Source organism: Camarhynchus parvulus, unplaced genomic scaffold, assembly GCF_901933205.1.
Source record: "Camarhynchus parvulus unplaced genomic scaffold, STF_HiC, whole genome shotgun sequence".
Classification (NCBI taxonomy): domain Eukaryota; kingdom Metazoa; phylum Chordata; class Aves; order Passeriformes; family Thraupidae; genus Camarhynchus; species Camarhynchus parvulus.
In genome coordinates, this window is record NW_022148534.1 from 30860 (window position 1) to 43285 (window position 12426).

Here is a 12426-nt window from a genome sequence, read left to right on the forward strand (position 1 = left end):
ACTCCCTGTAAGTGCCCACCTTGTCCCTTTGTCCCCAAGGTGTTCCCCAAGTGCCACCACCCCCGGTGCCACCCGAAGGTCCCCAGCCAGCAATGTTCCCACGCTGCCACCACTGACAAGGGGACACCCTGTGGACATTGTGGGGAGAGGAGGGGACAGGTGACATCGGGGACCCCCAAGTGACACAGGGTCCCCAGGTGACAATGGGGACCCTGAATAGGGACACAGGTGACACTGGGGACCTTCAGGTGGGGACATGGGGACTTCCAAGGTGACAGTGGGGACCCTGAAGTGACCCCAGGACCTCCCCAGGTGACCCCAAGGTGACATCGGGACCTACAGGTAACAGAGGTCACAATGGGGACCCTCAGCTGGGGACATGGGGACACCCCAGGTGACAGTGAGATCCCCGAGGTAACCCAGAGGTGACACTGAGATCTGTCCCAGTGACCCCAGGGGACTCTCAAGGTGACAATGAGACCCTCCAGGTGACACTGGAACCCCTTTAAGTGACACCCAGGTGACACTAGGGACCCTCAGGTGTGCCCCAAGTGACATTAGGGACCCTCAGCTGACCCAGGTGACACTGGGGACTCCCAGGAGCAGACACAGGGACCCCCCAGGTGACCCCAGGACCCTGCAAGTGACACTGGAACCCCTCAGGTGACACTGGAACCCCTCAGGTGACACTGGGGACCCTCAGGTGACATTGGGGACCCTCAGAGACCCCAGACCCCTCCAGGTGACCCAGGAGGTGACACAGGAGATTACACCCGTGGTGGCTTTTCCATCCCGAGTTTATTCTGGACCCGGGGGCGACTTTTCAATATGAAAAACAAAAGAAACGGGAAAAAAACAAAAACATCCAAAAATGGGAGAGAGCGACCGGACACCGGGAACGGCGACGGAATCGGGGAGAAACGGAAGGGAAATGGGAAAAACGGACAAAAATGGGGAAAACAAATAAAAAATGGGGAGAAAGTGACAAATAACGGGGGAAAATGAACAAAAATTGAGGAATACAAACCCAAAATGGAGAAAAATGGGTCAAAAAATGACTGAGCAAAAATGGGGAAAAATCAACAAAAAACTGGAAGGACCCCAAAGTTGGGAAAAAGGAATGGAATTGGGCTGAGAGTGAGCAAAAACAGAGGGAAAAAGAGCAAAAATGGGGGAAACTGACCAAAAACAAGGAAAATTGGTTGAAAATGATCAAAAATGAGGAGAGACTTGAATGAGGAGGGAAATGAACCAAAAATGGGGGAAAATGACAAAAAATTGGGAAAAACAATTAAAACTTAGGAAAAATTACAAAAAATTTGGGAAAATAGAGCCAGAGTGGGGCAGGGGAGGGGACAAGAGGCCGTGGTGGCAGCGGGGGAGGGGCGGAGGCCATGATGATGATGATGATGAAGGTCAGCAACTCTTCCAGGATGAGGCTGCAGGTCAAGAGCTCTTGGGGGCTCTTCCATGATGAGGATGATGGTGGTCAAGGCCAAGTGACCAACCCTGATGAAGGTCAAGGAATCTTCCACGATGATGATGAAGGTCAGCGACTCTTCCATGATGAGAGTGAAGGTCAAAAACTCTTGGGAGGCTCTTCCATGATGAAGGGATTATGATGAAGGTCAAGGCCAACTGACCAGCCCCAGTGAAGACCAAGGGCTGAGGATGATGAAGATTGAAGACTCTGCAAGGACCACGATGAAGGCCAGGAGATCCTGGAGGGTCTGCGAGGAGGATGACGATGAACTCTGGGGACTCTTCGAGGATGAAGGCTGGGGACTCCTTGACAATGATGAACCTTGGGGATCCTTCAACAATAATGGAAGTTGGAAGCTCTGACCGTGATCAGGATTGGAGGCTCTTCAATGATGATCAGGATTGGAGACGCTTCAAGAATGACCATGATGAAGGTTGGGGACTGTGAGGACAACGCTGAAGGCTGGAGACCTTCAAAGATGATGATGATGAAGGTTGGGAACTCTTCAGTACTGATGAGAATTGGGAACTCTTTAAGGATGAAGATGACAGAAGTTGGGAGCTCTGACCATGATCAAGATTGGAGACTCTTCAAGGATGGCAAAGACCAAGGACTCATTGATGATGAAAGGTGGGGACTCTTCATGGATGACAATGATGAGGACTGGGGATTCTTCACAGATGGTGAAGCCTGGGGACCGTGAGGACAATGCTGAAGGCTGGGGACTCTTCCAGGATGACGATGATGAAGGTTGAAGACCATGAGGACAATGCTGAAGGTCAGGTGGGGACTCCGCTGCTGCCGCTGCCGATGGCCAAGGCCAACACTGACGATGATGAAGGACAATGACGATGACACTGAAGGCGCCGCCCACCGGTTGACGCCTCTCTGGGACAACTCACTGGGAAAGGGAGGAGCAACACTGCCAAGGACCGGGAGCTCTGGAGAAACCCCTCAGGCCTCCTCTTCAGCCTCCTCGCCGAAATCCTCCTCCTCCTCGGCCGTGGCGTCCTGGTACTGCTGGTACTCGGACACGAGGTCGTTCATGTTGCTCTCGGCCTCGGTGAACTCCATCTCGTCCATGCCCTCGCCCGTGTACCAGTGCAGGAAGGCCTTGCGCCGGAACATGGCTGTGAACTGCTCCGAGATGCGCTTGAAGAGCTCCTGGATGGCCGTGCTGTTGCCGATGAAGGTGACGGCCATCTTGAGGCCGCGCGGCGGGATGTCGCACACGGCCGTCTTCACGTTGTTGGGGATCCACTCCACGAAGTAGGAGCTGTTCTTGTTCTGCACGTTCAGCATCTGCTCGTCCACCTCCTTCATGGACATGCGCCCGCGGAAGACGGCGGCCACGGTGAGGTAGCGGCCGTGGCGGGGGTCGCAGGCGGCCATCATGTTCTTGGCGTCGAAGACCTGCTGGGTGAGCTCGGGCACGGTGAGGGCGCGGTACTGCTGGCTGCCCCGCGAGGTCAGCGGCGCGGAGCCGGGCATGAAGAAGTGCAGCCGCGGGAAGGGCACCATGTTGACGGCCAGCTTGCGCAGGTCGGCGTTGAGCTGCCCGGGGAAGCGCAGGCAGGTGGTGACGCCGCTCATGGTGGCCGACACCAGGTGGTTGAGGTCGCCGTAGGTGGGCGTGGTCAGCTTGAGGGTGCGGAAGCAGATGTCGTAGAGCGCCTCGTTGTCGATGCAGTACGTCTCGTCCGTGTTCTCCACCAGCTGGTGCACGGACAGCGTGGCGTTGTAGGGCTCCACCACCGTGTCTGACACCTTGGGCGACGGCACCACGCTGAAGGTGTTCATGATGCGGTCGGGGTACTCCTCGCGGATCTTGGAGATGAGCAGCGTGCCCATGCCCGAGCCGGTGCCGCCGCCCAGCGAGTGGGTCAGCTGGAAGCCCTGCAGGCAGTCGCAGCTCTCGGCCTCCTTGCGCACCACGTCCAGCACCGAGTCCACCAGCTCGGCGCCCTCCGTGTAGTGACCCTTGGCCCAGTTGTTGCCAGCACCGCTTTGGCCTGGAAAGGGGAGGAAGGGTTGGGTGGGGATCTTCAAACCACATCTGAGAACCTTTACACCACCTTTGGAGACCTTTAAACCATTTTTAGGGACTTCAAGAACTTTAAAACCACCTTGGGGAGCCTCAAAATCTCCTTTGAGGAACTTTGAACCAACCTTGAGGATCTTGGGGACCCTCAAACCTGGACACCCTCAGAGTAACTTTCGGGACCTTAGGGAGCTTCAAACAATCTTTAGGGACCCTCAACCCAACCTTGATGACCTTGAAGACCCTTGAATCACTTTTAGGGATGATGAGCACCTCCATTTCCACCTTGAGAATGTTCAAGCCACTTTGGGAACCTTAAAATCATCTCTGAGGACCTTTGAGGACCCCTGATCCCCCCAGCTCAGCCCCTCCCTGTGGTGACCCTAGGCCAGGGGCAGACGTGGAAAAGTTGGTTTGGGGTCTTCCAGGGGACTTTAGGGACCCTCAAACACCTTTAGGAGCCTTGAAGAACCTTTAATCACCTTTGGAGATCTTCAGGTTAATGCTGAAGGCTTTGGACACACTCAAACCATTTTTGAGAACCTTCAAAGCATTTTTGAGGACCTTGGGCAACTCTTCTTCCCACTCTTGGGGACCTCAAGCACTTCTGTCCTCTCTCTGGGGACCTTCACCTCACCCCTGAGGAACCTCCATCCCACTCGTAGGGACCTCAGGGACCTTCAACCCCACCCTTTGGAGAGGTTCAACCCCAACTTGGGGATCCTTAGGGACCTTTAACTCCACTTTGGGGACACTTGGGATCCTCAACCCCCTCTTTGGGACCTTCACTCCACCCTACAGAACACTTGAGGACCTTCAAACCCACCTTGGGGTGACACTTGGGGGGACCTTAACCTGACTTTGAGGACCTTCATGCCACAGCTGGGCACACCTGAGGATTTTTGAACCCACCCTTGTGGGGTACTTGGGGACCTTCATGCCACCCTTGGGACTTCCAATTCCACCCTGGGAACACCTGGAGACCTTGATCTCCTCTTTGGGGCCCTGCTGTCCCTTGAGGCCACCCCCTGCTGTCCCAGGTGTGTCCCCAGGTGTGTTCCCACATGTCCCCAGCTGCCCCCAATATTGCTGCATGTCCCCACGTGTGTCCTGAAGTGAACCTGCTGTCCCTCGAGAGGCACCAAGTGTCCCCATGTGCTCCCCAAACACGCAGAGATATCCCTAATGTCCCTCAGCAACCCCACGTGTCCCCAGGATGTCCTCAGGAGCCTTCAGGTGTCTGCAGATGTCCTCAAGACTCCCAGGCGTGTCCTGAAGTGTGTCCCAGGCATCTGCAGCTGTCCTTGTCATGTGCCAAGAGTCCCCAGATGTCTTGAGCATCCCCAGGTGTCCCTCAGGAGCCCCCAGGTGTGTCCCAAGTGTGTTCCAGTGTCCCCAGGTGTCCCAGAGTGTGCCCGCAGGTGTCTTCAGGTGTCCCCAGGAGCCTCCAGGTGTCCCAGGTGTGTCCCCAAGCATGTCCCAAATGTCCCAAAGTGTGCCCCCAGATGTCCCAGGTGTGCCCTCAGGTGGCCCCAAGCATGCCCGAGGTGTCCCCAGGTGCGTACCAGATGTCCCAGGTGTCCCCAAGTGTGTCCCAATGTCCCCAGGAGCCCCCAAATATGCCCAAGTTGTCCCAGATGTGTCCCCAGATGTGTCCCCAGGTGTGCCCCAGGTGTGTCACTCACCAAACACAAAGTTGTCGGGCCGGAAGATCTGCCCAAAGGGGCCGGAGCGCACCGAGTCCATCGTGCCGGGCTCCAGATCCACCAGGATGGCTCTGGGCACGTATTTACCCCCTGGGGACAGCAAAAACGTCACCAAAACCCAGAGAACTCACCCCAAAACCACCAGCATGGCCCTGCGCCTGTACTGACCCCCTGGGGAGTGACCGAAACCCAGAGAATTCAACCTGAAACCACCCAGAATCACCCTAAATACACCCAAATCACCCCATAAACACCTGGAATTACACCAAAACACCTGGAAATAACCCAAAACAATCCAGTACTACTCAAAAACACCCCCAAACTGCCCCAAATTATCCCAAAACCACCAGGAAATACCCCAAAAAGAACCCAAAAACCACCCAGAATTACCCCAAATCCACTCCAAACCCAACTGGAATTACCCAAAACCACCAGGAATTGCCCCCAAAACGCTCAAAGTTAGCCCAGAAATAGCAAAAATCGCCCCAGAAAAAACCAAAACCATTCCTAAAATGTCCCAAACCACCCCATGTGACACCAACACACCCAAAATCGCCCCAAAAGTCTGAAATCACCCTAAAACACCTGAAATGACACCAAAATTCAACCCCCCAAAACGCCCAAATCACCCAGAATTACCCCATAAATATCTGCAATCACCTCAAAACCACCCCAAATCCACCTAAATTCACCCCCAAAGATCCACAACCACTCCCAAAATTACCCCAAATCAGCTGGAGTTAACCCCAAACCACACAAATTCACCCCAAACCCAGGAAAAATCATCCCAAAAATGGCTCCAAATCCACCCAAAATGAACGCCAAAACCCCCCAAATTACTCCAAAATGTTTTAAATCATTCTCACACCATCTAACATCACCTCAAACCCACTTCTGACCAACCTAAAATATTGAAAATCACTCTGAATTATCCAAAATTGCCCCAGAACACCCAAAATGACCTAAAAACAATCCAGACCTCCCTTCAACTCAACCTCAAAGAACTTCCAAAACTCCCAAATTCACCCCAAGCCAGCCCTAATAACCTAAACCACCCAAAATCACCTCAAAACCACCCCAAAATCTCCCAAATTCAACCCCAAAACCCCCAAATTCATTCCAAAGCCTCTCAAGATTACCCCCAAATCATCCCAAACCAGCGCTAAAATAACCCCAGAAGTGTCAAATTCACCCCAAATTCCCCAACAAACCCCAAAAACTCCCCCAGAGCAACCCAGATGGGACATGAGGACAGGGAGGAGACAAATGACAATGGACAGGTGACACTGGGGGGCACAGGGTGGCACAGAGGGGTGACAAAGGACAGGTAACACCGGGGGGATATCAGGGACAAGGTGACATGGTGGGGGGGTGACAACAGACAGGTGACATGGGGTGGGTGGGGACACTGGGGACAGGGTGGGGGTCACAGGGGACAAGTGACATGGGGGGTGACAATGGACAGGTGACACTGGAGGTACATTGGGGACAAGATGTGGGTGACAGGGAACAGGGTGACACTGGGAAGGGACAGGATGCAGTCATACCAGGGCTGTGCCACTGGGAGGGGACACCAGGGGGGTCACAGGGTGACAGAGGAGGTGGCAATGGACACCAGGGGATCCCCACGATTGAAGGGGATCAAGGTGACAGTAGACAAGTGACACTGATGGGTGACAGGACTGGGGGTGACACTGGCAGGTGACAGGACAAGGTGACCCCACTGGCGTGGCAAAGGAGGGGGTGGCACTCAGGGACACAGGAGATGAGGTGACACAGGGCATGGACAAGGACAAAGTGACACTGGGATGCGACAGCAGGACAAAGCGGACACTAAGGGGGAAGCATGGGGACACAGTGACATAGGGATGACAAAGTGGTAACATACAGGAAAGGGACATGGGGGTGACACTGGATGACAATAGGGAGGATGAGGTGACACAGGAGAGTGACAAAGCAAGGAGTGACAATGTAGGGGTGGGGAATGTAGCAGGCAGGGACAGGCGTTTCGCAAGATATCGGGATGTCACGCGGAGATGCAGAAACCTCTCTCCCCCCTCTGTCCCCGATAACAATCACCCTTGGAATGTAGCCAAACTAGTACCCCCTTAACATAGAGATGCCAGTAACCTTTTTCTCCTTATTTGGTCTTAGAGAGAACACTGCACGACCCCCTTCCTTACGTAGTGTACCCCTACCTATATAAACCCCCGAGATGTAAGAATAAACGCCTTTTGACCGTCCACCACATTGGTGTCAGCGTGTGTCACTGGCCCGAGTGACCCATGAGGGAGTTGGGTTGCCGTGCTGTATTCTTTGAAACCAGGTCACCCCTTACCGCTACAGGGGAAGTGACATTGGAAGTGACAAAGTGACAGCAGAGGAAAGTGACAAACAAAGGAAGGTGACACTGGGGAGGTGACAGCAGGACACGTGACACTGGGGAGATGACAAAGGCCACCAAGTGCCACCCACACTATCGAGTGACACGACAAGGGGGGGAAGGGCAGAGGAGCCTAGGGAGGTGTGGCAGCTGTCCCCAGGTGCCACCAGCTGTCCCAGGTGTCCCCACCTGTGGCCTCGTTGTAGTAGACGCTGATGCGGTCCAGCTGCAGGTCGCTGTCCCCATGGTAGGTGCCCGTGGGGTCGATGCCGTGCTCGTCACTGATCACCTCCCAAAACTGTGGGGACAAGGGGACAGCTTGGGGACGGCTCAGGGACAGCCCAGGAGCGGGTTCGGGGCAAAAAATGGGAATTTGGGGAAAAACCCGGGGGTTATGGGAGGAAAAATGGGGAGTTTAGGGAGGAAAAGGGGGGTGGGGGGCGTGGCCAGGGGTTAAAAGGGGTGGGGCTTGTGGAGGAGTGAGATTAGCTGGGCCACGCCCACTTTGTGACAAATGGGACCCAAATTGGGGGAAAAATCAGGATTTGGAGAAGAAAAAACAAGAGATTTTAGGGGCCAAAATGGGGATTTTGAGGTCAGAAATAGGGGTTTGGGGACATGGTCAGGGTTAAAAGGGGCAGGAGATAAAGAGGGGTATGGTCAGGTGGGGCAGGCCCACCCCAAACTCAATTCTAGGGAAAAAAATTAGAATTTTGATCAAAAAAAATTGGGGATTTTAAGGTGAGAAATGGGAGTTGGCAGCTAAAAGTGGCTGAGCTAAAGGAGGGGTGGGGGCAGCTGGGCCACAGCCCCTTTGCTACACCTGGGACCCCATTTTGGGGGAAAAAATGAGGATTTGGGGCTAAAAACTTCAGAAATTTTAAAATAAGAAATTGAGATTTAAAAGTACAAAGTAGCAGTTGAGAAGTATCAAAAAATATGGATTAAAAAAAAAACAATTGGGATTTAAAGGGAAATTGATAGCGTAGTCTGGGATAGAGGGGCAGAGCTTGTGGCGCAGAGGGGCTACACCCACTTTGCTACACCCGGGACTGATTTTGGGGAGAAAAAATGGGATGTTGGGATCCTATAGAAAGAATGAGATGTAAACCCGGCCCCACCCACCTCCCCTAGGCAGTGTTTTTGGGGAAAAAATGAAGGATTTAGGGATTTAAAGGAATTTGGGGGTGTGGCCAAGTGACAGGCAGGATCCACAAGACCTCCCCCACAGCCAGGACCTTCTTTTGGGTTGAAAAATAGGGATTTTTTGGGGCTTTAAAAATAAATTTAGAGTGTGCTCAGGTCCTAAAAGGGTGTGGTTACAACACACAGCCACTCCACGACCCTTTTTTGGGGGGGAAAAAGGCGATTTTAGGATTTTTTGGGGGTTGGAGGTGTGGGGAAGGGAAGTGGGCGGGGGTCTGTGAGGGAGGGGGCGTGGCCAGCGCAGCGCGGGCCCGCTCCCCAAAAAGGGCGGGAACGCGGGAAAATGGCGGCAACTCGTTAAAATTCAAACCAACCCCTCCACAATCGGCTTCTTGCACCCCAAATCGGCTTTTTCATCACCCCAAATCAGGATTTTTATACCTTCATTTGGCTCAGGGGGCTCTGAGTTTTGGATTTGAAGTTTAGATTCCACCAATGTGGGGGTTTGGGGTTAAAATGGGCCGGGGGAAACGCAGCGTGAGGGGAAAATGAGGTGAAAAAAGGTGATTTTGGGGTTAAAGATGAGAAATGCAGCAAAAAATGGAGATTTTGGGGCCGTGGAGAACAGAATGGCATTAAAATATTAATTTGGGATAAAAGCCACTAATTTTGAGATTGTTAATTCAAAAAAAGAGGTATAAAATAGTGATTTGAGATAAAAATGGTGATTTGAGGGAAAAATGTATTTTAAAAACCACAGTTTTGGGTAATAGAAGAAAAAGGGCTTACAAATATTAATTTTGGATGTGAGAGAGAAAAAGGGATTAAAACCCAGCAATGTGAAGTAAAAAGAAAAAAAATAGGGTTAAAAATGCAGATTTTGGAGATGAGGAAAGGAATTGGTTAAAATCTGGCGTTTTAGGGGGTTGTGAGCAAAAATGGGTTAAAAATAGGGATTTTGGGGCTGATGGGACAAAAATGTTAAAAAAGAGCAGTTTCGAGGAACGTAGGAAAGAAATACCTCCAAAAAAAGTTCCTTTGGGATACAAATGGAGATTTTGGGCAAATGACAAAGAAAATGAGTTTAAAAAGTTCAAATTCGAATAAACAGCATTTCAGAGTAAAAAACCCGTGCATTCTGGAGCCTTGGGAAACAGTGGGTTAAAAATTATGGGTTTTGAGGAAAAATGTGAGTTTGGTGCAGAAATTGAGAGTTTAGTGATAGGAATATGGATTATGGAGAGAAATGGATATCTAAGGGTAAAAATTGCGAATTTTGGGGTAAAAAAAAGCGGATTTGGGGCTAAAACACAATTTTTGAGAGCAAATTTGACCTGGTAAATACCAGTATTTTCTGTACAGTAAAAACTCTTTTTTGGGCCTCAAAATCGCAATTTGGGTTTAAAACCTCTTCCCCAGAGCTTAAAAAAAATCGCTTTTTAGGGTTAAAAACTCCAATTTGAAGCGTTTTGGAGAACAAAGATTTCGGTGTGGGGCAGGAAATGGAAATGTTCGTTTGGGGGCAGGAAATGCGGGCTGGAGACACAAAGAGAGGGGGCTGGGGCTGAAAAGGGCGATTTTGTGACAAAAATAACATTAAAAAAAGAAAAAAAAAAGAAATATGGGGTTAAAAGAGGCCATTTTGTGGGTGAAGTGGATATTCAGGGGAAAAAAGGAATTTTTGAAACAGTAAAAATGACATTTGGGTCTGAAGAATTGCAAGATCCGAGGTCTAAAAAAACACTTTTTTGGGCAAAAGGGTTTTTTAGTACCAGTTTGTGCTAAAAAAAGGAAAAATTTAAACCAACCCCGTTAATTTTGGAGAAAAATCAGTGATTTTGAGGCAAGAAAAAAGCGGATTTGGAAGCACAAAGCTGCGATTCTTCCCCCGACCCTCCATTTTGGGGCTGGAAACCTCCATTTTGGGGCTGGCAGCTCCCTCCGAGCTGCAGAAAATCCCGATTGTAACCGTAATTTCTCCTTCTGGAAAATAAACCCAGTCCTTTTTCTCCTCAGAACTCCACGTTTTGGGGACAGAAATCTTGATTTTGGACGGAAATGTTGTTTTGCAAAACAAAGATGCTGAGCTGGAGCTCCGAAGCTCCATCTTGGGGCTGGGAAAAAACAAGGTTTTGTGGCCAAAAAGCGGCATTTCAGCAGCAAAAAACCTTTCCTCAATGAAAAAATAACCCCTTAAATCCAAAACATTAACATTTTGAGAACTAAAATATACTTTTTTGAAAATAAAGTCATCCATATTTAGGCGTAAGAAGGGCATTTCAGCGAAAAACGCTGATTCAAAGTAAAAAACCCATCAATTTTTGAGATTATTATTGCAATTTAAAGATCTTAAATACACATTTAAGGAATAAAAACCACCTGTTTTTGTCATAAAATCCTCCAGTCCAAAAGGTTAAAAAAATTTCATTTTGTGGATTAAAAAATCCCATTTTGGAAAAAAAAATAGGAATACACCTCTTATTATGGGAATAAAATCTTTATTGTGGATGTTACGCCGCTTTTTTGGGGGGGATAAATGCTCCCATTTTCGGGTCTGACCCCTCTGGGCGTCACGCCCCGTTTGGGGGTCAAAAATATTTATTTTGGGGCTCAAAATCCACATTTTCTGAGGTAAATTTAGACGGTTTTGCAGTGAAAATAGCCGATTTTAGGGGCGAAAATACCCAATTATGGGGTGAAAACAACCGATTGCAGACTAAAAAAGCAGCATCTAAAGTATGGTGCTTTAAAAACGAAATAAATAATGTTTGAAATTTAACTATAAATATATTATTGTGAAAAACCTAATTTCGAGGTTAAATCCTTTAATTTCGGGGCTCCTCGCCGCCATTTTGGCGCCTTCCCCGCCCATCCTCAGCCAGACCCCCTCGATTACGGGCAAAAAGGGCCATTCGCGGCCAAATCTTTGAAATAGTCATTTAAATTAAGATAAAATAGTAATATTTTCTTTAAACATCCCAAAAAAAGGCGATTTTGGAGGCGAATTCGCCGCGGTTTGGGGCCGCCGCCCTCAGCCGCCATTTTGCGGCCGCGTGCGGGGGGGGCGCGTTCAGCCACCGAAAATCCTCATCTAAGGACAAAATCTCCTGATTTTAACCCCAAACCCGCCCCATTCAGCAAGGCCCCCTTCCCTCGCAGGCGCTTCTGTGGGGGGAAAACGCCGATTTTGGGGTAAAATCGCCCTGGTTTGGGTCACCCTTTGTCTTGACGCGCGGGGGATGGGGGGGCTCTTAAAGGGGTAACGCCGCCGCGGCGGGGGATGGAGGCGGGGCCCGCCGCGCTCACCTTGGCGCCGATCTGGTTGCCGCATTGGCCCGCCTGGATGTGGACGATCTCCCTCATGGCGGCGGCGGAGTCTGGCGGGGGGGCTCGGGCCCACCCGGACGGCGCGGAGGCGCTCGGAAAACGGAATAAAAAAACTTAAAGAGGCGGCGCGGCCCCTTTAAGAGCGGAGCAAAGGCGCGAGCGCGACGGCTGTGAAAATGGCGGCAGCCACGGCCCCGCGCGCGCTCATATAGGACAAAGCCGGGGCTCCCATTGGTCGGCACCGCCCGCTTTCCATCATTCTATTGGTTAATTGTGTTGTCAATCCAGCTTTCTGCTCTTCAACTGGTCTAAACCTCTTTTAAGCCCCTCCCACCGGCGC

The 12426-nt window shown here is 50.9% G+C and overlaps 1 protein-coding gene across 1 annotated transcript; it reads right to left on the minus strand.

The window, feature by feature from the left end:
- Nucleotides 1-779: 779 nt before the first annotated feature.
- On the minus strand, nucleotides 780-12285 carry TUBB (tubulin beta class I). Its single transcript, XM_030970625.1, has 4 exons — nucleotides 12066-12285; nucleotides 7803-7911; nucleotides 5210-5320; nucleotides 780-3495 (listed from the first exon to the last, which is right to left on the minus strand). Exons 1-4 carry the CDS (start codon nucleotides 12120-12122, stop codon nucleotides 2438-2440), a joined length of 1335 nt encoding a protein of 444 aa, XP_030826485.1. The 5' UTR covers nucleotides 12123-12285; the 3' UTR covers nucleotides 780-2437.
- Nucleotides 12286-12426: the final 141 nt, after the last annotated feature.